The sequence below is a fragment of the Populus nigra genome, chromosome 7 (genome assembly GCF_951802175.1).
Source record: "Populus nigra chromosome 7, ddPopNigr1.1, whole genome shotgun sequence".
In the NCBI taxonomy this organism is placed as follows: Eukaryota; Viridiplantae; Streptophyta; class Magnoliopsida; order Malpighiales; family Salicaceae; genus Populus; species Populus nigra.
Window position 1 is genome coordinate 7356094 of NC_084858.1, and position 26077 is coordinate 7382170.

General features: G+C 33.5%; 2 protein-coding genes across 2 annotated transcripts; both read left to right on the forward strand.

The window, feature by feature from the left end:
• The first annotated feature begins 4660 nt into the window (after nucleotides 1–4660).
• On the forward strand, nucleotides 4661–7144 carry LOC133698727 (transcription factor HHO6-like). Its single transcript, XM_062121759.1, has 5 exons — nucleotides 4661–5121; nucleotides 5347–5606; nucleotides 5727–6108; nucleotides 6409–6485; nucleotides 6646–7144. The coding sequence occupies exons 1-5, from the start codon at nucleotides 4863–4865 to the stop codon at nucleotides 6928–6930; spliced, it is 1263 nt and encodes a 420-aa protein (XP_061977743.1). The 5' UTR covers nucleotides 4661–4862; the 3' UTR covers nucleotides 6931–7144.
• A 3640-nt stretch (nucleotides 7145–10784) lies between these two features.
• Nucleotides 10785–13880, forward strand: LOC133699449 (la-related protein 6C). Its single transcript, XM_062122687.1, has 10 exons — nucleotides 10785–11168; nucleotides 11687–11768; nucleotides 11865–11959; nucleotides 12069–12140; nucleotides 12241–12320; nucleotides 12421–12499; nucleotides 12597–12644; nucleotides 12719–12787; nucleotides 12883–13014; nucleotides 13488–13880. The coding sequence occupies exons 1-10, from the start codon at nucleotides 10785–10787 to the stop codon at nucleotides 13734–13736; spliced, it is 1290 nt and encodes a 429-aa protein (XP_061978671.1). The 3' UTR covers nucleotides 13737–13880.
• The last annotated feature ends 12197 nt before the right edge of the window (nucleotides 13881–26077 follow it).

Below are 26077 nucleotides of genomic sequence, written 5' to 3' on the forward strand. Positions count from 1 at the left end.
TTTGTGCCCCTCACTGTTGATAAAGGGTATAACGGTAATTTACACAAATGCATAAATTCTCAGCGTGTAACAAGCATCCGACACAACTCAAGCAGATGCAAGGAACAGGTATTGATTCAATCAATTAGACAGCGTTTGTGGCGCCCAAAGACAATTAGGTAAGAATTTGATTTCTTTTTTTTTAAAATAATTTTTTAATATTTTAAAGTACTAATATAAAAAAAAATTTAAAAATAAAAAAATATTACTTAATATATTTTCTTCAAAAACAAAAAAACAACAACTTTCATCATACCAAAGTCCACCTTGGAAAACTACACGTTTTCGTACAGAATTAAAACCAAAAAAAAAAAAGTCTTTCGAGATAAGAAGCGATTCTGCTAAACGAACAGACAGGTTCTCATCGTAATTAAAGAATTAATTAAAGTGATTGGCAGGTTTGGTCGTGATGTAGAGAGAGAGAGAGAGAGAGAGAGGGAGAGAGAGAGATTCTTAATTAATTCCATGGAAGAAATATTATGTTTCCAGATGAAAAATCTGGCAATATCAAGACTCGGGACCCGCACCAACAGCAACACCAACGCTTCATCATCCTCCAGATTCCTTATCTATAAGCTTAACCCCACGTTAAGAATTTGACAAATTCGACGAATGTCTTGAATACAAGCCTATTCACATGCAATGAGTGTCCCTTTCTTGAAAGAGAATCTATCCACCCACCTGTTTATTTCTTTATTCAAGCCAAGTTGGCCAATGGCCAGTGAATCAGAGAAATAATTCTCATCTCTTAGGTTTTGACGAGGAAAAACGATTACAGATTTGATTTCCATTTTATAAAAAACAATGTGATGTGAGCTCGACTGACTTGATCAACACTTGATACGAGAAAAAGAGAGAGGAAGAACTTACCTTCCACGAACAATGCGTATGCATGTTTGCTTTGATCCCTTCTATTTCCAGGTCTATCTTTTTCTTTTTTTACGTTAACGCTGCTATATCCAGAGCATAATCTCTCTAGAATGTCTAATATTTAATTAAAATGGTAGGTTAGACAAGATCAGAGCATGTCATTTAAGATTCAGCTATATGTATATAAATGCACCACCGACAATTCTATGACCAGCCCCGGCCGGATTCCATTGGCGGCCTATGCGTCAACCGTTGAGTAACAGATAATTTTTATTAGAAAACAGTATAAATTATATTTTAAATTTTTATTTAATAGCTTAAATTATTAGATTGAAATAATTCTTTGAAAATCATGAATTCATGGGATTATAGAATAACGAAAGAATATATTTTTTTTCCTTTGGAATTGAGAGAAGAGCACTAAACCAGCAACATATAGGAAAATCTTGCGAGTTGCAATATTTGGAAAACAACTCACTGGTATATGCTTTTGAGAGGAAGTAAAAGTACAAAAGGAGGTGATTATGATATGGACTTTGCTTCAATGTTATTCCATCTTGGTGGCCTACGAGTGTTCCTTCATGGAAATGAATGATTCTTGACCTCTGACGAAGAAACATAAGAAAAAGGGTCGTGTTTAATTTATTTATGCTGATGCTCCTTTATTTGACTGTGAAGCCTGGTGAGTCAACTTGACAGATTCGGGATATTTTACCTGCCCAGTTCAAAAAAAAACTTAGACTAGCTTTTGGAGGAAAAAGGGACAGCGTTCTAACTTTTTTTTTTAGTGCGTTTGCTGGTAATAAAATTGCTGTTGGTGATCTTGAGCTTTTGGGAAACGACTTTTTCACCGTTTTTTCTTAAAGGTTTTTGCTTTGAAGGAGCACAAAGGCTACTGGGCTTGCCTTGAGTTTCGGTGTCCTGAATAGCGTTTTGATGCTGTTGGCTTGCATGATAAAATTACACAGCAAAAAGCATTTTAATTCACTTTATAAATTTTTTTTTATAAGTCATATGTTTTGATGCCGTTGGCTTGCATGATAAAATTACACAGTAAAAGGCATTTTAATTCACTTTATAAAAAAAAATTTATAAGTCATATCCTGGCGTTTCTTTCTCTTTTTTGTTTAATCCACTCCATATAAAGCTTTATTCAGATCAATTTATACACTGTCTTGTATCCCTTTATATATATATATATATATATATATATATATATATATATATATATATATATATATATATATATATATATATATATATATATATATATATATATATTATCTGGTTCTTTCGCAAAAGATGATCATGATAAAACCTGATGAGAATGGAGAAATGTCATTAAGATATTAATTATAAAAGGATTTGATTTCTCAAATTTGGAATAAAATAATAGTATGATCCAACACAAGCACATCAAACATTTTATATAACAATTAATAGATCAAAATACAAAACAAAGAGTATTGAGATGATATAAAAAAGTAGAATGGAAATTTAATCAAAGAGACAACATAAACCATTTCATGCCATTACAAAAGATGATAAAAGAACATAGTATTTTATTGTGTATATACTCATAATTTACTATGGATTTACTTAGTAAATTTATCATTTTGCCTTTGCCATACAAAAACATTTAACTTTGATAAAAGGATAATTCGGTCTTATAGTAAGGGTTCAAGTGTCATTGCCAAAATCATAAGGGACATTATGGTTGCCTCATATTTTTATTGCGCATTAAAATTACTAAATTGCTTTTAAAAGTTATTTTCATTTAATTACTTTATGGGAAATTTTTTGTTTTTAATTTTTATTTTTAAAATTAGATTGACTAAATTGCTCCTAAAATCAAATCTTTCAATGCTTGTGTTTGGGTGTATTCTGTTATTTCCTATAGGTTTTTATGTTACTATTAAGGTGGGTTACGAGCGATTTAGTCTTTCTTCATTTTAAAAAAATATTAAAAAAACAAAGTTGTTGGCTCATGGAGCAGCTCTACGCTCTTTAAACAGCGCGTGAGCAATCTTCTGATGGAGGAACACCAACTTCCACTAAAGCGTTTGAAGCTCCATGATGCTTTTTTTCACGTGGGGAAGCACGTGTGGTTTTTATAGTAATGAGTTATCACCTGGCTGCCCTTTTTTTTTCCTCTTCTCTCTCTCCTCTCCATTGAAATTCATGTTGACCATTAAAAAATAACAATTATGTCCTCTTATGTTATGACGTTTCATATTTAGCTATCAATGTTTTGATTTCTAAGTTTGATTGTTAGCATTTTAATCAAATTTTTATTTAGTTTTAATTTTATACTTGAATCCATAATCTTGATTTTTAATTTTTTTCATGTTTGGTTCTTGTTTTTTTGGTTTTTATTTTTGTTTTTTATTCTTTGTGAATTTGATTTTTCTTTTTAGTTTTACCCTTTAATTCAAAGTTTGATGCTATTTAAAGTTTGATCCTTAATGTTTTGATTTTAAATCTTGATTCTTAGTCCTTTTATCAAATTTTAATTTGTTTTTAATTTTATTATTTGATCAATGATCTTGGTCTTTTTTTAAAAAAAAATTTGATCATCTTTCTCATTCTCTTGATTTTTTTTTGTTTTTGATTCTTTTGTTAATTTGATTTTTCTTTTCAATTTTTTCATTTAATTCAAAATTTTAGGTTGTTTTCTCATTTCTTGAGAGTCGATTTGGGACAAGTACTGAGTCACGGGTTAGATAGGTTGACCTAAGTTCACCAAATCTTTTTATTTTGTAAAAAAATAAAAATAACATTATTTTAAAAAAATAATAAAAGAAAATAGTTAACGGGTTTTGACCCTATTTTAATAGGTTTGCTACAGGTTGACCAGGTCATAGGCCAACCTGTATTTTTTTTTTTTATCATTTCACACAAGGTGAATCCCCCCCCCCCCAAATTTATTTTGAAACCCTACACGTCCTGAGCCTCGGGTCACTTGAGTCATGGGTCATCCTATTAGGTAGACTCGAGTTTTAAAATGGTGGTTTTTCACATAGGTTGCTTCCGATTTAGTTACTAGTTAGACTCATGGTTTTGAAAAGTTTACATGAGTTGACATCATTTTTTTTTCAATTACACCCTTTGAAGTTGTTCATCTTGAAAAATAAACTTTTTTTTTCTTTGGTTTCCTTTCAATTAGGTTATCCCCATTTTATGATTTAGGAAGTAGGTTTGACTAGGTGGCCTAGGTATTTTTTGAGATTTCTCTTTTTTATCGTATTCGGTTTCATCCTTCAATATTCTATTATTTTTAAATTCAAACCTTATTTTTCTCCTATTTTTTCTTTACTGTGTTATCTCGTTCGAGAGTTTTGGTGACCTCATCTAAATTTTCTTCTATTTTTTTATTTTTTTTGTTTGCTATTTTTTTTATTTCATCTTTATATGTTTGGATTCTTGGAGATTGACAATTGTAATTTTTTTTAAATTCTTTTTTTATGATGTCGAGTCGTGGATTTTTTTCCCCTTTTTTAAAATACATTGATAGTGCTTGAGCAATATTTTTTTACATTACGGAGAATTTGGTTTGATCCTCTTTGAAGCACAGGTTATCTATCTAGAAGCATATGTGGTTTAAAAATTAAATATTAAAATAATATAAGCAAAAAAAAAAGAAACAGAACCAAATCAAACTAAATAAAAATCGCGAGGGACCAAATCTTGAGCGAGGTAAAATAGTTATAGAAATAAATAGATAAAATATGCGGAGAAACGAAAGTGAATACATAACGTTAACACAAAAAAAAACGCATAGACAGAATCTCTCCTTTTTATTGACAAAATAACCCTTGAAAATCCAGAGAATCCTTTTCTTTCTCTCTATATACGTGTAGATCTCTCCATGTCTGCATCTCTCCCTCTTCTCTTTTCGCTTCAGAGATTTTATCAAGACAACATAAACTTTTAGTCTTTTTTGAAAGAAAAAAATGGGCTCGGTTCCACCTGAACTGAGCTTGGATTTTGTTAGGCCTTCTTCAACAACAAAAACATTTACTTCAGCAATAAAAACATTTACGTTTTTGCCTGAAACGATAACTGATTTTCTCAAGGAGGTTTCCATGATCGATGATGCTGCAGTGAAGGGTTTGAAAGTTGATAGTTTTCTTAATGACTTGGAAGAAGAAAAGAGAAAGATCGATGCTTTTAAACGAGAGTTACCCCTTTGCATGCTCCTTCTGAATGATGGTTGGTTTACTCCCTTTTCTTTAATGGGTTTTGATTAATGGGGTATTTTGGATTTTCAGTTTCATGAGTTGTATCCATGGAAAAATCAGTTTGGAAAAATGGGTTTTTTTTTGATGATTTTGATTAATGGGTTTTCTTTGGCTTAAACAACTAAGTTTAAGATGGATTTTTTTGGTTGTTGATGATGTGATCATTGTTTTTTTACTGCCGTGTTTCATGTTGCAGCGATTCAAGTTGTGAGGGAGGAGTTGATGCAATGTGGAACATCAAACAATCAACAACCAGTATTGGAAGAATTCATTCCCTTGAAGAAAAAAATCGATGATCATGGTGATGATCGTGAAAGTGATGGTTTAATACAGGAGAAAGACTCTAAAGACAAGAAAAACTGGATGAGTTCCGTTCAGTTATGGATTACTGATGATCATCATCCCTCTACTGATTACTTGTTTGATGCAAAACAAAACTTCAAATTAGAATCTAAGGTATAACAATAATAACTTTACTTGAAGTTCATGTGATGTGTTTTTAACTTTAAGTCTTAAAAAGGAATAGAACATGGAAAATGATTATTTTTTTATTTATGATTTTGTGTTTTGTTTTAGACAAACAAGAAAGCAAATCAGTATGTGAATGAGGATGCATTCCAGGCTTGTAAAGGCAGGACTGCAGCAAGAACATTTATGCCATTTAAAGCCTACCCTGGTTCGTCAAGGAAAGAGGATGACAGTAATAGAGAGGAATTGCCGGTTCCTGCTCTTTCTCTTTTAACTCCTGGAATTAAGAGCATAAAAGAGGAATCCAACTCTACAGGTTCAAGAAGCAGTTGTAGTAGATCAGTTTCTACTACTGCCCCGAATTCAGAATCAAATTTACGAAATGGACCTCAATCCCAGCAGCAGAGTTCTAGGAAGCATAGGAGGTGCTGGTCACCAGAATTGCACCGCCAGTTTGTCAATGCTTTACAGCAACTTGGAGGCGCTCAAGGTTAGTATAAATTTGAATCCAGGTCTTTTGGTTTTAGAATAATGGTTGTGTGGGCTTATGTATATTGTTAGATGAGAATGATAGATGGGATGCAAAATTATAGTTATGCTTGGCTTGAAAGATGAAAATCATGAAGAGTTTTAGGTAAATTCTTATGTTGGCTAGAAACATGGAGATGAGATGAGAGATTAACAATATGTGTAAACTTGATGAATCCACTGGAAATTGAAAGTAGAATTTTTCTGCTCAATGGTTCAATTTTCGGAAGTATCTAATTCGATTCTATTGGACATTTTATAGTTGCTACTCCCAAGCAGATTAGAGAACTTATGCAAGTTGATGGCTTGACCAATGATGAAGTGAAGAGTCATTTGCAAGTGAGTGTTCCATTTCATCTCTTTCTCATGCTTCATTTATAGAAGCATGGGTAAAAGGAAAGAAAATGCTTCAAGTATCGAAGCAATTTCCTTTTCCCTTGCTCATTGCAAGGTACATATCAAGTTTTTAAGTTCTGATGGAACTTTCTTGTTGTTGCAGAAATACCGACTTCATACACGGAGAGTGCCACCAGCTACAGCCTCCGCCCCTGCAAATCAATCTGCTATTGTTTTGGGGGGTTTGTGGATGGCCCAAGATCAGTATGGTGACTCCTCAAAGGCTAACAGTTCCAAGTCTGGCTCTCCCCAAGGCCCTCTGCAGCTAGCTGTAAACACAGGAGGGACCTCCACTACAGGAGGTGATAGCATGGAGGATGACGAAGATGCAAAATCTGAGGGCTATAGCTGGAAAAGTCACATTCACAGATCAGGAAAAGATGTATAGAGTTTGTCCACCATGAATTTTGCAGATAAACTATACATGATAGGATTATATAATTATAGAAATAATACTAGAAAAATCACATAATTAAAGGGGAAGGTTCTTGAGAATGAGTGACGCTGTTAAATTTTGCAGGATTAGCTTTCTTTCTGTCTTAAAATTGAGTGTCTGTATTTGGTTGGAATTGGTATAAAATTCTAAGACCCTTTGTGTTCAATGGAATAGACTAGGCCTTTTTTCTTACCATTGATATTCTTTCCAAACATCATTGTTTAGAACTTATGTTTGCCAAACTTTTCCAGCAAACGTGAGGTTTTGGAATAGATATTGCAAGAGATTTTCGTTCAACAGTTTACTTTTGATGATTTTGAAGTTGAGGTGGAATTAGCTTATGACACTGTCAACTTTGAACTCATTCGCTGGAAGTGCACCTGCTTCTTGTTGACTATTGGTGCGCATTTTATGCCCTCTCTTCTGCTTTGAGACTTCTGAATGTGGAACTCTGACGTGGAAAACCATAATAGGACCCCAATCTGTTGCCTGAAAGACCAAGAAAAGGAAAATAAATTTTGAAGTAACGCAGCCAAAAATTTCACCCAGGATAATCATAGGAATCCAAGTCTTCTGAAATTTTTGCCAGTTCCCCAAGGGGTGCATAAGCAGGAAGTCGGGAATATTTCATTGTCAATGTTGATTGTTCCTTGGGGTTTTTGTGAAGCTTCACAAAGAATTTTGAAAGGTCTTATCAGTGTAGGCACAGTATCTTTGAACTGTATTTCTAATTTCTATGCTCGGAAGAGGACATTGCAGAAGTAAAAAAAATTCCCTTCTTTTCCTCTCTAGGCACTCTTCTTCCCGATAAGAATATCAGAACCAGCAGGCCCTTCAATGAGGGCTGAGCCAAACACGAGCCTAGAAACAAGAAAAGGGTGTCAGTTTCGTCACCTTACATTCCCGGTTAGTCCAACCATATTATTTTCCGGTCACTCCCTAAGCTACCCTTTACCCTTTTTGGATGCTTGGTGTGTTGCTTGTAATTGTTGTGATCATGATTGTGATATATTGGGAATTATTCTCTTCTCCATGACCATTATTAAATGGACAAGGATGAGCCTAAACACGCCTCAAAGAAATTATTGTTTCATTGTATGCTCAAATTGGTTGGTGGTGGTGGTGTTTTGGCTGTGCGATGACAAGACAAGATCGATACTTATCCCAGTGAGAATATTATAGGTTTATATTCCTTTATTTTCTTCCGATTATGTACTCTCAAGTTATTATAGAATCAGGGTTCTTAAATTCAAGGAAAAGATAAGATGGACAAGCAAGGAGTTGACATTATTCTTCCAAATTTAGCTCACCAAAGCATTCATTTCTGCTATCCAAACTGAACAAGGTATGTTTGGGAAGCGAGAATCTGGCCAGCAATGATCATGACTTGAGGCCCAATTGCGGATTACTGTTCTGGTAAAAACAAGAAAAAAAAACAGTTAGAGCTGCAGAATTTGATTCCCCTCATCCCACTCTTCGGTTCTCACGACTCTGTAAATCTTTTTTAGGCTGTTCTTATCCTTGAATGTCCATGGCTTCTCTATTCTCTAAATCAATAAAATAACCCTCTCTATTTTGAGAAACATTTATCATTAGGTAAACAAGTTTAAACTCTAAAGCTATAATGAAGCTTATCAGTATATATGATTTTGTGCCAGCTTGACTGAATTATGTGGTCTCCAAACAGCTTCTTGCTTAGTCAATTGTCAAAAATCCTAGATTTTATCCTTTCACCTAACCCAGGATCTCACTTTTTTTTTTTTAAAAAAAAAAAACACAATCAAGTGTAATGCTTATCTGGGTCCATGACAAAACAGTCTCTCTCACAAACAGAGAGAATCTTGTAGACAAGTTATAATGAAGGAACCAGCACAGATAGGTCCACTTGAAATGAGGTGTAAATTGTTTGGTGAAAGAAGTGAGTGAAAATGATGGATCCTCTCATTAAATTCTCACCCTGAACAATTTGTGCACACAGGATTTTCAATTCAAAGGACTGTTCTGCTTCTTTTATTCAGATGATATAGAATAGAATACAAGCAGTAGCTAAGATTAAAAACAACCATTCCCTGTTGAAGATTCCCTCAAGAACCAGCCAGAGATGATGATACTTCCTGATAGGTCTGGTATAATTAGCAAACTTGAAAATTGGAGAAAGCTATCAAAAAGGAAAGCCCCCCCCCCCCCTCCCCCCAAAAAAAAAGTATTAAGCTAAAAGGCCAGCCAACACCTTTCTTCTTCTATTCAAGAATTTCTGTCCATCCTTTATGTTAACATTAGCTTTCAAGAAGGTGGATTTGTGATCATAAGGCACAGCAGACAACATGAGCTTAGTACTTTTGTGATTCTTACTCCCCGTTTGATGCATTGGTTTTATCAATCTCGCCACTCTATTTTTGCATATGCGTTTTCATGATGTTGAGTATGAGAATTATCTTGCGTTTCATGATCATATCTAATGATGTCCTAGCTTTTGGTTTTTGATTTTTATGACATTTTTGACTCCCTTGATTTCTCTCATCAACTTTTAATCTTTTCACTGATGACTTGGGCTCGCATGGTTTTTGAATTCTTGTTATGAATGCTTATATTCCCAATTCCATACCATTTTCAAGCATCGCATGCCATGATGTAACAAAACAAGTGGTTAGGTGGACAAGTGTTCGAGAATTCTAGATTTTAGGTACACATATTAAATTTTTCCTGCTAGATTCAGAGTTTGATTCGAGATGAGTCTTAGTTTAAATTTGTTTTTGATATAGACTTAGTTAAATTTACATAGTGGATTGACTTTTAATTTAATTCATTTCACCGGATCAAAACAAGAAACTTCTTTTTAAAAAATAAAATATTGTTATTTTGATGAAAAAAATTAAACTAGTATTAAATTAAAAAAGAGAGACTACATGTGAAACTGGTTCGATGATACACTTGTATTAATCTTCACGCTGGTTTTTGTCAATGGAAAATTAATCTATTTTCACTGACAGCCGACATTTTGTTACAATTCTATTAGAATTCGAAATCGGGAGATGATGACAGTTGAAACTTGACCACTTGGAAAGTTCAAAAATCGAAGGTAAACAGAAGGATTCTCCAAACATCTTAAGGGTTGGGCCTTAAACCTCGAACTCCAATTCTAAGACAGAAATGGTGATAACGTTTCATTTCAGGCCTGAACCATGCGATAAACTATGGGCCAAATTGGCATCGGTTACGTGTAGCTGCAACGACAATGGAAGCTGCAACTTCTTGATGAACTGTACAGAAGAGCATTCTACCCAGTACCGAGCAGGGACGCACCCGCATCAACCGAAAGAGAAAAATATATATATATATATGAAAACTATATCCCATAACGTACGTTCATGTGGAACGAAAAATACAGATACAGCAAATCATTTCATGAACCTAATTTATATGGACAAAACATGTCCACCATCACGATTGAAACTTGGTTTTCCTATGACTAACTCATTCTTGCAGCAATATTTTAGGAAATGTTAGGAGAGAGATAAGAGCAGGGGTAAGAACTATCCATTTGGCAAAATTTAGCAGGCTGTGATCCTCAAAAAATACTGGTCAAACCCTTGAACAACGGTTTAGTGTAATATAAAAAAATTTTAGAAACGCACAGATGCCTCTATTTATGCGCCAAGTATGGATTCAATATCAGGACAACGCAGTTACTGAACTTCAGGAGCGAGAGAGAGAGAGAGGGAGAAACAAACTATTATACGATATCAAAGATATTAAGCAAAGATCATACAAGAATTTGTTAACTGGAGAGGCAAAGAAAATCAGTGATGGCACAAGCACAACCTGAAAGAAAAACTGAAGAAATCTGTGTAGAAAAAAAAGAATTGAAAGAAACAACCAAACCCAAAAATGATAGTAACAAGAATAGGGATTCTGTGTCCTTCAAATTCAATGCGCAGGCACCAGAATTTGTGCCAAGATCGCAGACAAATACAACCCAATTGCCTATATCAGGTTATTTTTATCCTTGCTTTCACTATTTTGGTGCTACTGCTAGTGCTGCTGGAGGGTCTGATTGGATCTTTGTTGGGGACCAAGACCATGCTGCTGCCTATTTAATCTCTAATAATCCAAATCATGCTATGTCTAATTGCCCCTCAAAGAATAGAGGTGTTCTCACTGACGATCTCCGGGAAAAGATCATCAAACAGGTTCTCATTCTTTGTTTGAAACCTCATCTCTGTTGTATTTTTCATTGGCTCTCAGTGTCACCTTTATTTATTCTTGTATCGTTGCGTTAGAATTATGTTTATTAGATGATTCGCATGTTCTTTTTAAAGCCTTTTACATGCATCAATTGGTGCTGCTAGGTTTTTAATTTCTTGAACTAGTGATATAATATGACAAGCTTGATTGGTTAATGGCAAGGTGGCAAGGTTTTTTTGGTGCAAAATGTGTTTTTACAAATGCATGGTAAGAATCTTGGCACACCAAATCTTTCTTAGCTTCTCAGCCATTTCCATCATGTTGTTTATTTCTTTTGTTGATTTGTCATGCCTATTTTTTCTCTTCATCAGGCCTGCATTTTCGACATCCATTCATAAACAACATGACAAGTTTTTGGCACTCGAGTCATTGTGCAATTATGCTGACCAACATATGCTCTGTTCATAACGAATCCCGTTTTGAAATGCTCTTACAGTCTGCGAACTATTTGTGTCTAAAATAGGTGGAGTACCAACTCAGTGACATGAGTCTTCTAGCGAACGAGTCCATGTCCAAGCACGTTAGTAAAGATCCTGAAGGTTATGGTAAGGATCTTTGAAGTATTATTCTCTATGGACCTATATGTTGCTGTAGCAGTAGTAGTTCGATGTTCTTATCATATCTTTTTGGCTGTACTGCAGTGCCGATAGCTGTTATTGCTTCAACTAAGAAAATGAGGTCCCTTGTTAGCGATAATGATTTGCTTGCTCAAGCACTCAAGTCTTCTTCAAAACTTGTAACTTCTTTCTCTTAAATTGCCTCATCGTTGTTTTTGCAATTATCAAAAGCAAAACTGTTAAATCCAGAGGGACCTCTCTCTTTGTTGTTTTATCGATGTTCTGTAGGTTCTAGCTGAAGATGGCAAGAAGGTTAAACGCAAACTCCCTTTCACTGATAAACATAGAGAAGAATTGCAGGTAAATCAGCACAGGCTTTCTCTGTTGGACACATGATTTGAAACTAATTTTCTACGTAATTCTGCTTGGTGCAAAACATTATTATTTTTCCCCCCTGCAGTCTCGCATTGTTGTCGTGGAGAATTTGCCTGACGATCACTCTCATCAAAATGTCCAGAAAATTTTTAGCGTGATTGGAAGGTCAAGTCTACAACAGAAACACAAGACGTTTGTATTTCTGTTATTCTAGAAAATATCAGGTTCATGGATATTGTGTATTAACAATAGCCATTGTTAACAGTGCGAAAACCATCAGAATATGCCATCCTCAAGAATCCAATTCTTCCCGGGCTAAAAATGGCTTCTTTGTAACCAACAAGGTATCAATCATGAATTGGCACACATTTTCTTTCCAAGCCAGGCAAGGATAGTGTTGAAAGGAAAATTTTCACGGTTCCTTTTCCTTTTATTCTCTAGCTGCACGCACTTGTGGAGCTGGAATCCCGAGTTATGGCTGAGAAAGCGGTATGTCAATGCAGCTATGCCAATAATTTTTTTATTTTTGTTATGAAATTGAGAGCTTCCTCTAAGTTCACCAGGTTGAAAAGTTGAATGATGAAAGGAATTGGAGGAAAGGCCTTAAAGTAAGGTTGCTACTTCGATGCTCGGTAGGCAAAAACTAAGTTGTTAATTGCACCATCTCAGTATGTTCTGATCAACAAAAGACTATATATAGCTTACTATCTGTCAAAAAACTTTGCAGCCAAAATCTGTTCTCACCAGGGGCAGAAAGTCAGAATTTGACAACATTTTGGAGGAAGAAGATTCACCCCTTGATGAATCAATAGAAGATACCTTTCAACCAAACAATTCAGAGTCTGCCATAGATAGTTGTGTACGTAACTTCTCGTCTAACTAGTCCTATCTTGACATCCATGTATCTACATATATATTAATTCTCAATCTTCCAGGATGATAGAATTTGTCGGAATTAATTTTAAAGTCTACATTCAAAATATCTTTTTAGTTTTTCTAGAAGCACAAGTATGAATGATACGATTATCTTATTAAGTATCTAGAATTATCGATAAACTAGTATAAATATATGTATTGAAGGAGTTGTAATCCAAGTGCAAGTTTGTTGGGACTTCCTCTCTTAGGAGAGTAATATGATATAAAAGAGAATTGGCCTGCCATTAGTGGCCTTCCACCATGCTTCTCTTCCTATCTTCTCCCCTAATTTTTTTCCAACAGAATTGGCCTACCATTTTCCCAGCATACTAAAAAATGCCATGCCAATGCTCTAAATTAACAATAATAACAGTGTTAAATGTTAACGCCTTACAATTTTTGTCGAATATTTCTTAGGCTGAAGATAATCCAGGGGCATCAAAGAAGGCATGGGCAAAAGGCCGCGGCAAGGGCAAAGGCCGCGGTCAAATCATTTGTGCCAGAGGTATGCTTGCTCCTCCAAAATGTGGCAGCACCCCTCACTGTGAAGCATCTCCTAAAAAAACTTGTAAGGGTCCAAGAATGCCTGATGGGACCAAAGGTTTCACTGTGGGTAGAGGCAAGCCGTTGGTTACTTCAGGTCTGACCAGTTCAATGATGGAGTAATGTCCATTAATTTCTCTTTTGATTGACCGGTCACTATCTTGTAGCTTTGAAGAAGCAGAAGATTGGTTTTGTAGAATCTTCGGCCTCCTATAATTTCTCAAGGCACCACCAGTATTTCTTAATAATTTGAGGTGTATAGTATAGTATGGGCATTTATTGAGAAAACCGTTGTCGAATGATAGCAATGGTTTTCTCGAATGCCATTTTTACGTAGGAAAGTTGTCCAAGTTCCCTTTATTCCTGTGCAAACTGTCTGAATAATGAATTTGAGGGATGCATCCTCTCCCTCTCTCTGTCATTTTCTGTTCTGATCATAATCTCACTCTCTCCTTCCCATGTTGTAATCTTGTCCCTGTCGTATCACGGAAGAAAATAGTAAAAATACGGATTTTATGTTCTCCATTTGTAGCCCCGTTTCTAGAGGAGAAAAGGGGGAGCCATGGTTATAAAATTGGCATAAGTAAACGTATTTTCCATGCAATGCCAAATGGCCTATTAGCTCAGTTGGCTGGAGTGTCGTGCTAATTACTCTCTAACTACGTAGAAACCTGTATGGGCCATTGTTTTTAATTTTAGTTTCCATTTCTCAAACAAGTCTCTAACTACACAGAATCCTCGATTGACTGCCTAAACCTGTTTTGATTTTCAATTGGGGCTTCAGAGGTTTAAAAACATTCTCAAGTCCACCATTTATATTCGTTTATGCATTCCATCAGAAGTATACATTTATGCATAAAAATTACAATGTTCATAGACCTTGATAGAGAACTAAACTAAGAATTTAAGGAAACTTTGGGGATGGGTACTCAATTAAGATAAAAATTCTTTCAGAACTTAATTGAGAATTTTGATTTTTTCTTTTTTTTTTGTGCCTTTTTCTGTTCCATGGGAGAGTCAATTCATATTTTCAGAGTTATATTAGTCATTTTACTCCAAATTCATACAGGGAATTCTTTTTTTTTAAAAAAAAATTATTATTATCATGAGATGAGAGCTTTATTCAATGCAAGAGAACATGCCATGATTATACTTGTCAATAAATTACTTGTTTTTAGTTATCCAATTGTTTTTATAATAAATGATACAAATCAAATCATATCCGAATTTAACCTTAAAATATCTGTTGATCAGTTTTATAAAATTGGAGATATCTCTCAAACTACACATTAGAACAAGCTAAATGTTTACAAGGAGATACTAGACACATGGAACTATGATTTGGCAAATTTTCAGATCAAAAGGAGTTTGAGAATATATTATTTCATAGGATCAAAGTTATTAGACAAATCTTATCAAATATACTAAACTAGATATTTGTGTACTGTCTGGAATATATCTAGAGCTACAGGTAGAATTTTGTTGCCATTTAAGTTGTGATGGAAACTAGACATCTTAAGATTTCCAAACATATATGGTAGATCCAGTAATTCATCCAAATGAGGGAGAACAACGTATTTGAAGTTAAGACTAAAAAAATGCCAAGAATGTGTGAAATCGGAGATTCGTGCTTTATGGAGGAATTTTAATATAAAGACTTTGTTTTTATTATTCTATTCTATTCTATTTATTTAATTTTGAATAATTATTTTTAATTTGGGTTTGTTCTGCTCTATTATACATTCTTTAGGGGTTTATTTTATTATTGGACTTATATTAGTTGATTACTAGTTGAGGCTCATTAGCCTGCAACCCAAAAGAGATCCATTAGGGTTAGTTAGAAGAGATTATATTATGTTCTTTTAGCTGCAAATTTCAGTAGCAAGTTAAAGAATAAACATGAGTTTTTCTTTTGTTTGTTTGTGACAAAACAACCTTTCTTTGCAGGGACAAAGTTCGTAAACTAACTTATCAAAGATTAACTGATTTCATGCATGGCGTTATTCGTATACTTAGGGTTCTTAGATATGAGATTATCTCTGCGTCCAATCTTTTTTCCAATACTTTTGGTTCTTAGGTACATGGTTATTTTTGAGTCAAGGTTTTATCAAATCTGATTTTTGGCTTTCAAAGTTGTTATCTACTTCGATGAGGGCTGCTTCACCATATGATCAAGATGTCTAATTAGGTCTAAGCTCTAAAACTTAGGTTATATCCTTTATTTTCTTCTTGTTAGTTTCGACTTCCTTAGCTTTAGTTGTCTTTGATTCGATTTTCAATTATTTTGTGTCTAGAGCTTAGTAGTTTGCATCTAGGGTTTCTTAAAAAAGGGCATTATTTTAGTTTATTAATGTCTCAGAATATATTAGTAGCATAAAAAGTAAAAAAAGAAATCAAGAAAAGAACATTCAAAAGTCACTTTTGTTGAATTTGCTACGATACATAAATAAAGGGGAGTTTGGACCAAATAAATTCAAAAAACTATAAAATTTTATATATAGCTCTAGGAGTCTTAATATCACCCTCATATAAAATTGATCTCATTTGGAGATCATTTGCTATAGTAACCGGTCGGGATTAAAACTTGTTGTAATAGGTTAGATTCATATCAGAAGGGAATTTTGGATAAAAGAAACTCATAAAATTCTCAAATTATAAATATTGGGTTTTAAGGTTCTAATAGCACCCAATATAAAATTTTAGATCATTTGGAGTTTGTTTTCTATAAAAACTAAACTCGGGATTGGAACTTGTCGTAACAAGTCTAATTCACGTCAGTAATTCAAACTTTTTTTGCTGCTATTTGTTTTTTCAATTATGACAGTATAATAACATCATAATTGATATATTTAGGTGTCATTTAATATATATATATATATATATATATATATACCTTTGCATCTTTTATCTTTCGCGTATTAAAAAACATCATTTTTTCGTACAAATTTGCTTGTTACTCATGAAATTGTAATCATAAATTCATCTTTGCTTGTTTTCATATTTTTATTGCTTATTAAGTCATATACATATATTTGGATATGTTGCTAAGGCTGTTATATTTGGTTTTGATTTTAGTTCCGTAAGAGTCGAAGAAAGGTAAGACGAAGGCGTAGCAAACATATTTGAGTGAAAAACCTATATTTAAGTGAAACACAAAAGTAGTGTAAACACGTGAGGGAGTGAGCAAGGAATATATATTTCTTTTCAACTATAAAATTTTCAGATAACAAAAATATCAGAGTTAAACAACAACATGGCATCACAAAGATGAGACAATGAAATTGTAACTCAGATAGGTTGAATAGGTTGAAGGAATTTTACAGGCTCAAAAGGTATTTAAGGGTTTCAAAGATCTAGGATCAACATCAACTATTCATCATTTCTCTTTCTCTTATTGTCTTTGTAGAGAAAGTGACATATAACCTTATTAACCTCAAATATCAGAATTCTCTTAACATAGGTCATAATGCAAATCCAATTTTTTCTTTGATGAATAACCAATCTCAATCATCTGATCAGGGGCTTTAACATGGTTGCTAAAAGTCATGTTTGTAGCTTAGTATTTTTTTTAATAGCTTTCACATAGCCTTTCTTAAAGTTTTCTAATATGCTCCCTAGTTTATGTCTTCTTTCTTTTAGCTTTCCAATGTGTTAATCATAATGGTAAGGTTCAAATTAGACCTGAGCGAAGAGAATTTAATGTTAGGAGAGCTATTATGCGAGTTAACACTAATATGAAGGAGTTTGTGGCTGATAATGCGGACATGAGTGATGTTAATTTTGAAGATGTGTTTGTGAGATATGAGAAATGTTTTGGATAACAGCGGAATTGTCAGTTTGTAAGAAAAGATATGGTGATAATTTTAGCTAAAGAGGTAATTATAGGTACCTGTACCATAATGCTGACTTAGGTGAAGATTTAGGTACAATTAAGCTAAAAATCTCGGCTTTTCAGGGGAAGAATGCTTTAAAAGTTTATAGAATGAAAGTAGAAGGTGGAGTGAATTTTTTAGTGTCATAATTATTCAGAACCCAAAAAAGTCAAGCTTGTTGTGATTGTTTTTATTGATTATGCCACTATATGGTGGGATCAGTTAGTGACAAACTGCAAGAGGAATTATGATAGGCAAGTTGATACTTAGGATGAGATGAAATCCCTTATAAGAAGAAGATTTGTGCCTAGCCACTATTATAAAGAATTTGCTTTTACCCTCTCTTTTATTCCCCTTTTTTGTTGTGATTTACTCCTATATACACCAAGAAATCAATTTTGAACTTAAAGTTTTGGTTTGAATAAGTGTTGAAGAACAAGTAAGTATCTCCCTCCTTATTGTTATTTTTTATTAGGGATTGATTGCAGAAGGTTTTAAAAAGAGTTAGGATTTTTATTATGCTTTGATGATTGAATGATCTAAGAGATTTAATTGAAGCATTAGGGTGTTAGTTAGCTTAAAACAAATTGATTAGATAATTAGAATTGTTGTTGCGTGTACGACATCTCAAACGACGGGTCTCTCTCCTGAGATGTGTGTAAAAAAAGGGTTTTGAATTTAACCATAACATTATGATTATAAGGTTCAGGAGTCACCACTTAATATTATGATTACTAGGAAACCTAATGGACTGCGAGAGTCTAGGTAAAGGATTGGTTGTGCAAGGGGAAAACGCATCACCCTCAATGCACCCTATCTAATGTAAACTGCATTGTTGTTTGATTGTTATTCTAAGTTGTGTTTCTGTTCATTGATCTTATCTAAGGTTCAAGGTAGATATCTTTTCACGAGAAAGTTTCTACCTTATTGGGTTAAATCTTAACCATTATAAGGACCAAATTTATTTATTTCTTGGATATAGTTAAGTCCTAGCATTCCAAATAACAAAATAATTGTTATGAGATTTTTTTGTATTTTGGCCAAACCCTAATGGATAATCATAAACTGGTTACGATATCTATTTTTGTATTTAAAAAAAAAAACATGATAAAAATTTAATTTTTTTCTTTAGAAAATATGTATGAAAAACCTTTAGGATTTGGTTGTATGCACGAAAACAAAATATTTTTTTGTTTTATTTCAAATGAAGATTTATTCTTTAAATTTTTTATTCTTTCTTACTTTTTTGAAGTTTTAGAGGAAACCGAGTATTTTTTAATATTGGGTCTGTATCTTACAATGTAAATCTACAACTTGATATTATGCAAAATTATTGGAAAAATATGCTAGGGACCCACAAATATTTTTAAAATGCCATTTGGAAAATTATTATTATTATTATTATTATTATTATTATATGTTGGGCTGGACCTAGCCCACCCGTCTAGGCTGGGCTAGAACGAGTCCAACCCGACCCGGTCGCGTTGGGCTGACTATCAACCCAACATCTTTTTTTCTCTCTTTTTTTAAGGTGGGCTGGATCCAACCCAGCTGTATGAGCTGGGTTGAAGCGAGTCCAACCCAGCTTATAAGTTGATTGTTTTGTAGAACGTGAATCAATGTTCACATTCTGTATGCAACTTGAGAGGTTGCAGGTCATTGGGGAAAGTGAGGGAAGGAAGAAGAAGAAGCTCACTTGGTGCAGAGGTTGCATCTGGCGTCACTAGTCTAACGTGAGGATGGTAGAAGTGCTGGCAGCTTACGGTGAGGCTAGAGTTGTCGGCAAAAGGGGTTGGTTTTTATTACTAGAAGAAGAAACTTATAGCAGAGCGGGAGAATCTTACAGTGGTTGCTCTTGTTTTTGGTGCGAAAATGAGATGGTAGAGGAGGTTAGGTTGTTGTTGTACACAGTGGGGCTGAGGTGGTGGTGAGGTGGTGGCAGCTGATAAAACGACAAAGAGAGAAGGAAGAGATTGGCGGAGAGAAGAAGAAAAAAACTAAGAAAGAGTTGATGTTTTTCAAACTTTGGCCTCTTAATTCTCCCCCCTCAATGCATGGAATCCACCCTTATTTATAGGGGTTGGAAGAGGAACATTTTGTTTTTATTGGAGACAAATCTTGGCCCTTGATTCAGCCTAAAAGGATCTTAACCGTTGACTTAAAATGATCATCATGAACTGTCAAATTTGGCTGTTAAAGGCTGTCTGAGTTGGACTCTTTAGGTCAGTGCCATTGTCGCTGTAGTATCAATCAACCGAAAGGAACCATACTGGAGTATGGTCAAATGTTAGGCCATCATTGTAGTGTATGTTTTGTCAAGTTTGGTGAAGAAATGAAGCATTAAATGCCTATGAAAAATAGTTATCTTAACAGCTTTTCTAGAAAGAAGAAGAAGAAGATGATGAATAGTAATCAAACGACATGTCATCTAGTTTCTCTTCTTTTTGTTTTATTGTTAGGTAAAAAATAATACTATTTTGGACAAAACGCGTCGTTTCATTTAAATGAAACAACATCGTTTTGGATTTTAGGGTTTTAATTTAGGAATTTGAACAAAAATTAATTTAGTCCTTCGACTTTTGATTCCTATAATTGCACCTCTAATTGGCCTAGAAATTTTAATTTTATCCTGAATCTCAACGCCTTTTTGTATTTTGATCATTGGTTTTGAATTTATGCAAATTGATCCTCAATTGAGCATTAAACTTCAAGTCTCTTCAACTTCACCCCTGATTTCGATCAATTTAATTCCCCGAGTTCAACGCTTTTTTTAGAAAGGTCATTGGCTGCGAAGTTCTTCAATTTAATCCCTAATTGAACCTAAATTTCTAATTTTCTTGCAATTTTATCCTTGATTTGAGCCAATTGACTAGATAAAAAATAAGTTTCGTCCTCTAAAATGTCAATCTTCTCAATTAAGCTCAAATTGGGCTCGTAAACTTAATTTGTTTACCAATTAAGTCGCTAATAAATTTAATTTGACTCATTTAAAGTATAATTAAGTTTTTGCACTGAATTAAATCTTTTAATTTGATCCAAATTAATTCTTAAATATAACTAAACTCTTAATTTGGTCAATAATTAAATTAAATTGGCCTATTAAAAATCTAATTATATCCTGGAGTTAATTTTTATGCAGATTCATCCAATAATCATTTAATTTGACCTTGAATCTACATTGTCTCTCTAGTCTTGGGTACAACGAGATATAATTATGCTCTAAATTTGTCCAAAATTTCAGCCTAATATTTATGTATGTACCTGGGATCTTTTTCTGCCAACTTTTTCCACATCGTCCGTCCTCTTGATATTATTATTTTTTATTTAAAAGAAAGGGGTAAATTTTAGAGAATAATTCAAAAATGGGTTATGATAGGAATCATGGGTTGTTGAAGAACCTATTGTGTTTTTATGTAATCTGTAGATTTAAAGATTGACAAATCAGGATTCTAGGAATCCCGGCCAATCAGTCAATCGGTTTTTCTGAATTGATTGACTGGTTTGCTTTTTGCTGTCGATTGGCCTTTGATAGCGATCAACTAGTTGGTAATTCTAGTCGACTAGTTAACCTAACAATATAGTTTTATGAAGTTTGTTGGGTTCAATCAATCGCTCAACCGGTTTTTCTGAATCAGTCCACCGGTTTGCTTATTGTTGTCGATTGGCCTTTGATAGCGATTAACTAGATGGTAATTCCGGTCGACTAGTTGACCCAACAATATAGTTTTATCAAGTTTGTTGGGTTCAATTCGTTTGGGTTATGTTCGGGATCGATTGATTGAATTAGTTCAGCTTAATATTTACATTTTGTTCTCTAAAATTAGAGTTTTTAATCTTTTTATACTTCTTTGTTTCAAGTCATTTTTTAGTGTTTTTCGTATCCATTATAAGTTATATTGACATTCCTCATAACGATCTTTAGTAGTCTTTGGTTTTGCATCCATTTGTTTTTTGCTTTTGTTTTTTGATGAGTAAGATAATCTTTAAAATGCATGTAAGATAAATAAATATATGTGTTGATTATATGATGAGTACAACTAGTTAATTTCTTGAATATTTATATATATTGCTTTATTTTCTGAGTACTCATCAATTCTTGAATTTGCACTCGTATTTTGTTGAACTATATTATATTTGATATGATATACATTGCTTTGATAATTATATGAATATCTATTATGTCTCGATATCGTTATACTTGTCAGTAACTACATGCTAACAGAGAGTAGTTAGTCTATTTGCATATAGTATTCTGTATACCTAGTTGGTGAGTGAGGCACCAGCCTGTGGTGATTGATCCTTCTACCGTGATCACCTTCAAATGTCATCTGATCTCTAACATGTACTCCACTACTTTATGTTAATATGCTTAGTATGTATATTTATATCAAGATATATCAACTTGCAAACAATTAATATTTAAGATGTATGTTAAATGTTATTTCCTCACAGAGTTGGTTGAATTCATCCCTTTTTTTAAATATTATTTTAGGTTCTTAGTTCTTATTAGTAGGTGGACTTTGTTGAGTATTCTTACTTTTTCAGATTTGGTCGGTATATATTACTTGTTCCATAAGGCTTTCCTTTTAGTTTTTTTATTCGATGACTTAGATGCTCCACTATTACATTATTTTAATTAAGCTTTATCTAATGATGAGAAATTTTGAAGTGTTATTGATTTTATTTGTTTTGAAGAATATAATATTTTGAAAGATATTGAAACGCTGCAAAATCTTTATACAATTTGTTTTATGACATGTATGTTTTGGGCTTAGCGTAGATGGGGTGTTCTTACAACATCGCTCTTAGATTTCCAGTCATGGACCTGGGATTCAGATCATGATATGAGTAGGACCTAGTTTTATAGCATTAAATATATTCGATTAATGGTAACCTTGAGCAGCCCAACAAGTTTTCCATAAATAGAACTCTGGTTTTATGCATATAAAATCAGAAGGCAGCAAAACATGTTCTCAACATGTACTTAATATATTAATGAAGAATTAATCATTTTAAAATTCTTATTAATATCCTAAACTATTTTAGGATCAATTAAATAAAACTTTTTGGCTTAAAACTCCTTTTATTTTAGAAAAAAATATTTTCTAAATATTATTTATATAAACATATTATTTAAATCCTAATCATATTAAGATATTACAAAACTAAAAAAATTGAATTAAAAGTTTTAATTCAATCCTAATCCTATTAGAAAATTAATTTTATAATTAATTTAATTTAGGTTTCAATTTTAATATAAAATCAAAATTTTATATTTGCAGGGATAGAATCATAATTCTGTCTAGAATACCCTGGTTGTAATTAGATATAAGTTGCAGGGTAAAGTCATAATTTACATCCCAAAACCCTATTATAATAAGCCCAAAGATATAGGGGTAAATTTGAAATTTAACACACTAACACTATAATGTAATTAGGTATATAGTTTAAGGGTAAAATTGTAGTTATACCCTAAAAACCCTAAGGAAGGCTCAAGGGATATAATTGTAATTTTGCACCTCATCTCTTTTTTCTCATTGGTTGCTACTAGTAGTGGGCACACTGCCGACCGCTGGAGCAGCCATTGATGTCACTGCACCTTATAGTGGTTTGACTTAACCTTTTAGTAATCAATTTTCTAATGTAATTATTATATTTTCATCAATTATGTTCTAATTTAGACATTATAGCATGAAATGTGTCTATTATGTCAAATCATGTTTGTTTTCAACATCATAGTCATTGATTATTTGAATAAGATTTGAACTCTTTTCAAATCTCATTCCACCTTGCGCAAGGATTTATAAGCAATACTATTTGAGAACATATTAAACACTTTCCCTAATTATCCAAGGTCATGAATCGTTTGTTTATTACTTAAATACATTTATAATGTTCATGTTATACCTAATATCTTCTTGTTTATTACCCATTATTAGGACAACATGTAGTAGTAGTATCAAAATATAAAATTTTCTATATAAGATAACTTAGTAATCTCAAGTATAAGGACAACTTACACAACAGCCGTATGAGCCTTTTCATAGACACATGTGATCTCTCTATATAGAATTCTCATGTGGGTCAGTTTAGTGTACATGTCATCTGACAAGCATCTATATATTAGTTTTAGGTATCCCTTTTTACCTCATCTTATGATAACAACTATTTTCTTTCATAAAAAAAACATAATATATATTAATTTTAATAACTCTAATTAATGTTCATTCTTAATAGAGCATTAACTAGGAATAGTTAGGAAAATGATTTGATGTAATAGAAATCTCATAATTATAACAATCTTATCTTTATATTTATTCTAAATTTATTAATCAAATATTTGATGAATATTAAAGATAAATAAACCCTTATTAATAATTAAATATATTTATAAACAAAATCAATATTACATGTAACTAACTGAGCAAGTGGCAAGAGGGCATGCATATTGACATTCATAATTTCTTAAGTTTGAAATGGTGTTTATGTTATATGTAAGTCCTTAAATGGGCTTGCTCGGTGCATGCAAGCACAAAGACCTATTATAAAATGTATACTATAGAGGAAATATTATAGGCAATTACTCTAGTGTTGTAATCTCTACCTTAACTATTGTATATTACCCTATACATATAAATAGAAAAGGATTGGCTAAACCAAAGGTTAAGCCTCCTAATTATTCTTAACTTGGTATTAGAGCTTTCTTCCATCAGAACTCTTCTCTCCCTCTCCCCCTTACAGCCAGTTTTTTCTTTTCCTCTCATAAATGGATTCTGTTGTTGCTGTCACCGACTTCTTCCTCAACACCGATGGCATAACCTAGCCGGCCAGCCATCTACAAGCTATTGCCGGTGGAGTTCTTCCACAGCAGCAGTAGCCTTCGCTTACAGAACACGTCAATGACTCCTCCTTGCATGTTTATGTCATTCCTTTATACATTTTGGGAACACAAACTCTAGTTATCACCGCTCTATCCAACACCCACCAAGTTGTTTTGTTAAAACTTACGAACACAAATTATCTCTATTGGTGAAGCCATATCTTCTTGGTCAAGATGTTTTTCACTTTATTGGTGGCTCAATCATGTGTCCCCTATCTCATGTTTCTAACAATTCTGCTGGTTCTTCTTCGATAATCAGCCTTTCTTTTCTTCATTGGAAGCAACAGGATCAACTTTTTTAAGTGCATTACTCTTCTCACTCTCCATAGATGTGTTGCATCTCATGGTAGATTGTCATACCTTGTAATATGTTTGGCGCACTTTTGAGAAAGCTCTTACATCTCTATCTAATTCTCGCATCATGCAACTCCATGGTTCCTTTTAAGATCTTCGGCAAGGTGACTCATCGATTAATATATACATGTAGCAAGAAAAATCATTATTTGAAAAATTAGTTGTTGTTGGTCGACCCATGTATCTTGAAGATTTTAATCTATATATGTTTCGTAGCCTTCGTGGTGAGTTCAAAGTCTTGGTAACGAGTCTTATAATCAAGGCAGAACCGTTGTCATATGCTAACCTTTATAGCCACCTTCTTACACATGAATTTCTAGACAAGAACTCCCTTTATTCTATGGACGCAAATTCCTCTATGTTGTCTTCAGCTCTATTGCCGCAGCCACCACTGCTACCAACACCACAACCCTCTGCTCATCTTGCTATGTATCATCACAATTCAAATTTCAGTTGTAATAGGGAGTGCTTTCAAGGTAATTAACATCCTAACAACAAGTACTACAATCACCAGAACAGGTTTCCATCTGCTGCAAACTCGAGGCCAAACAATTGGCAGCAGAACAGGCGCAATACAGGGGCTAGACAGTGGTCTGGACAACAGAATGTCAGGTGCCAATTGTGCTCAAACTTTGTCCATACAGCTCCTTATTATCCACAATAGTACCCAACATCCCTCTGCTCATCTTGCTGTTTGGAACGTTTTTGTTGCAACATGATTCCCTGACATCGGCGCAAATCAACATGTCACACCTGATCTTGCAACTCTAACCGATTCTGCAACCTATCTTAGTAATGATCATTTGCATATTGGTGAAAGTAAGGGCCTTGACATATCACATATTGGACATACCATGTTACATTTCCTAAAATGTTTTTTTACATTATCTAACGTTCTTCATGTGCCTCATATTACCAAACCGTTGTTATCTGTTCAAATATTATATCATGATAATCATGTTTATTTTGAATTTCATGCTTCTGATTAGAGTAATGATGGTTTTTATATCCTATACGAGTCTTCTGCCACGTCAATTCCTCAAGATTTTTAGTCTCCTTGCCTCTCCAAGACTGTTGATTTGTGGCATCTTTGTTTGGGTCATCTTACCCCTCGCATTTTAAATTTGTTAGTTTTCAATAATAAAATAATATATACTTCTAGGCGTTCTCTTGCTCAGTGTCAAGCTTGTCCATTAGGCAAGTTGTCACATTTGTCGTTGCGACCTACGGGTCACAAAACTACTGCCCCACTTGATTTAATATTTAGTGATGTTTGGGATCCTGGCCTTATGTTTTCTTCTGATGGTTTTCGTTACTTTGTTATATTTATTAATACGCATACCAAACATATATGGTAT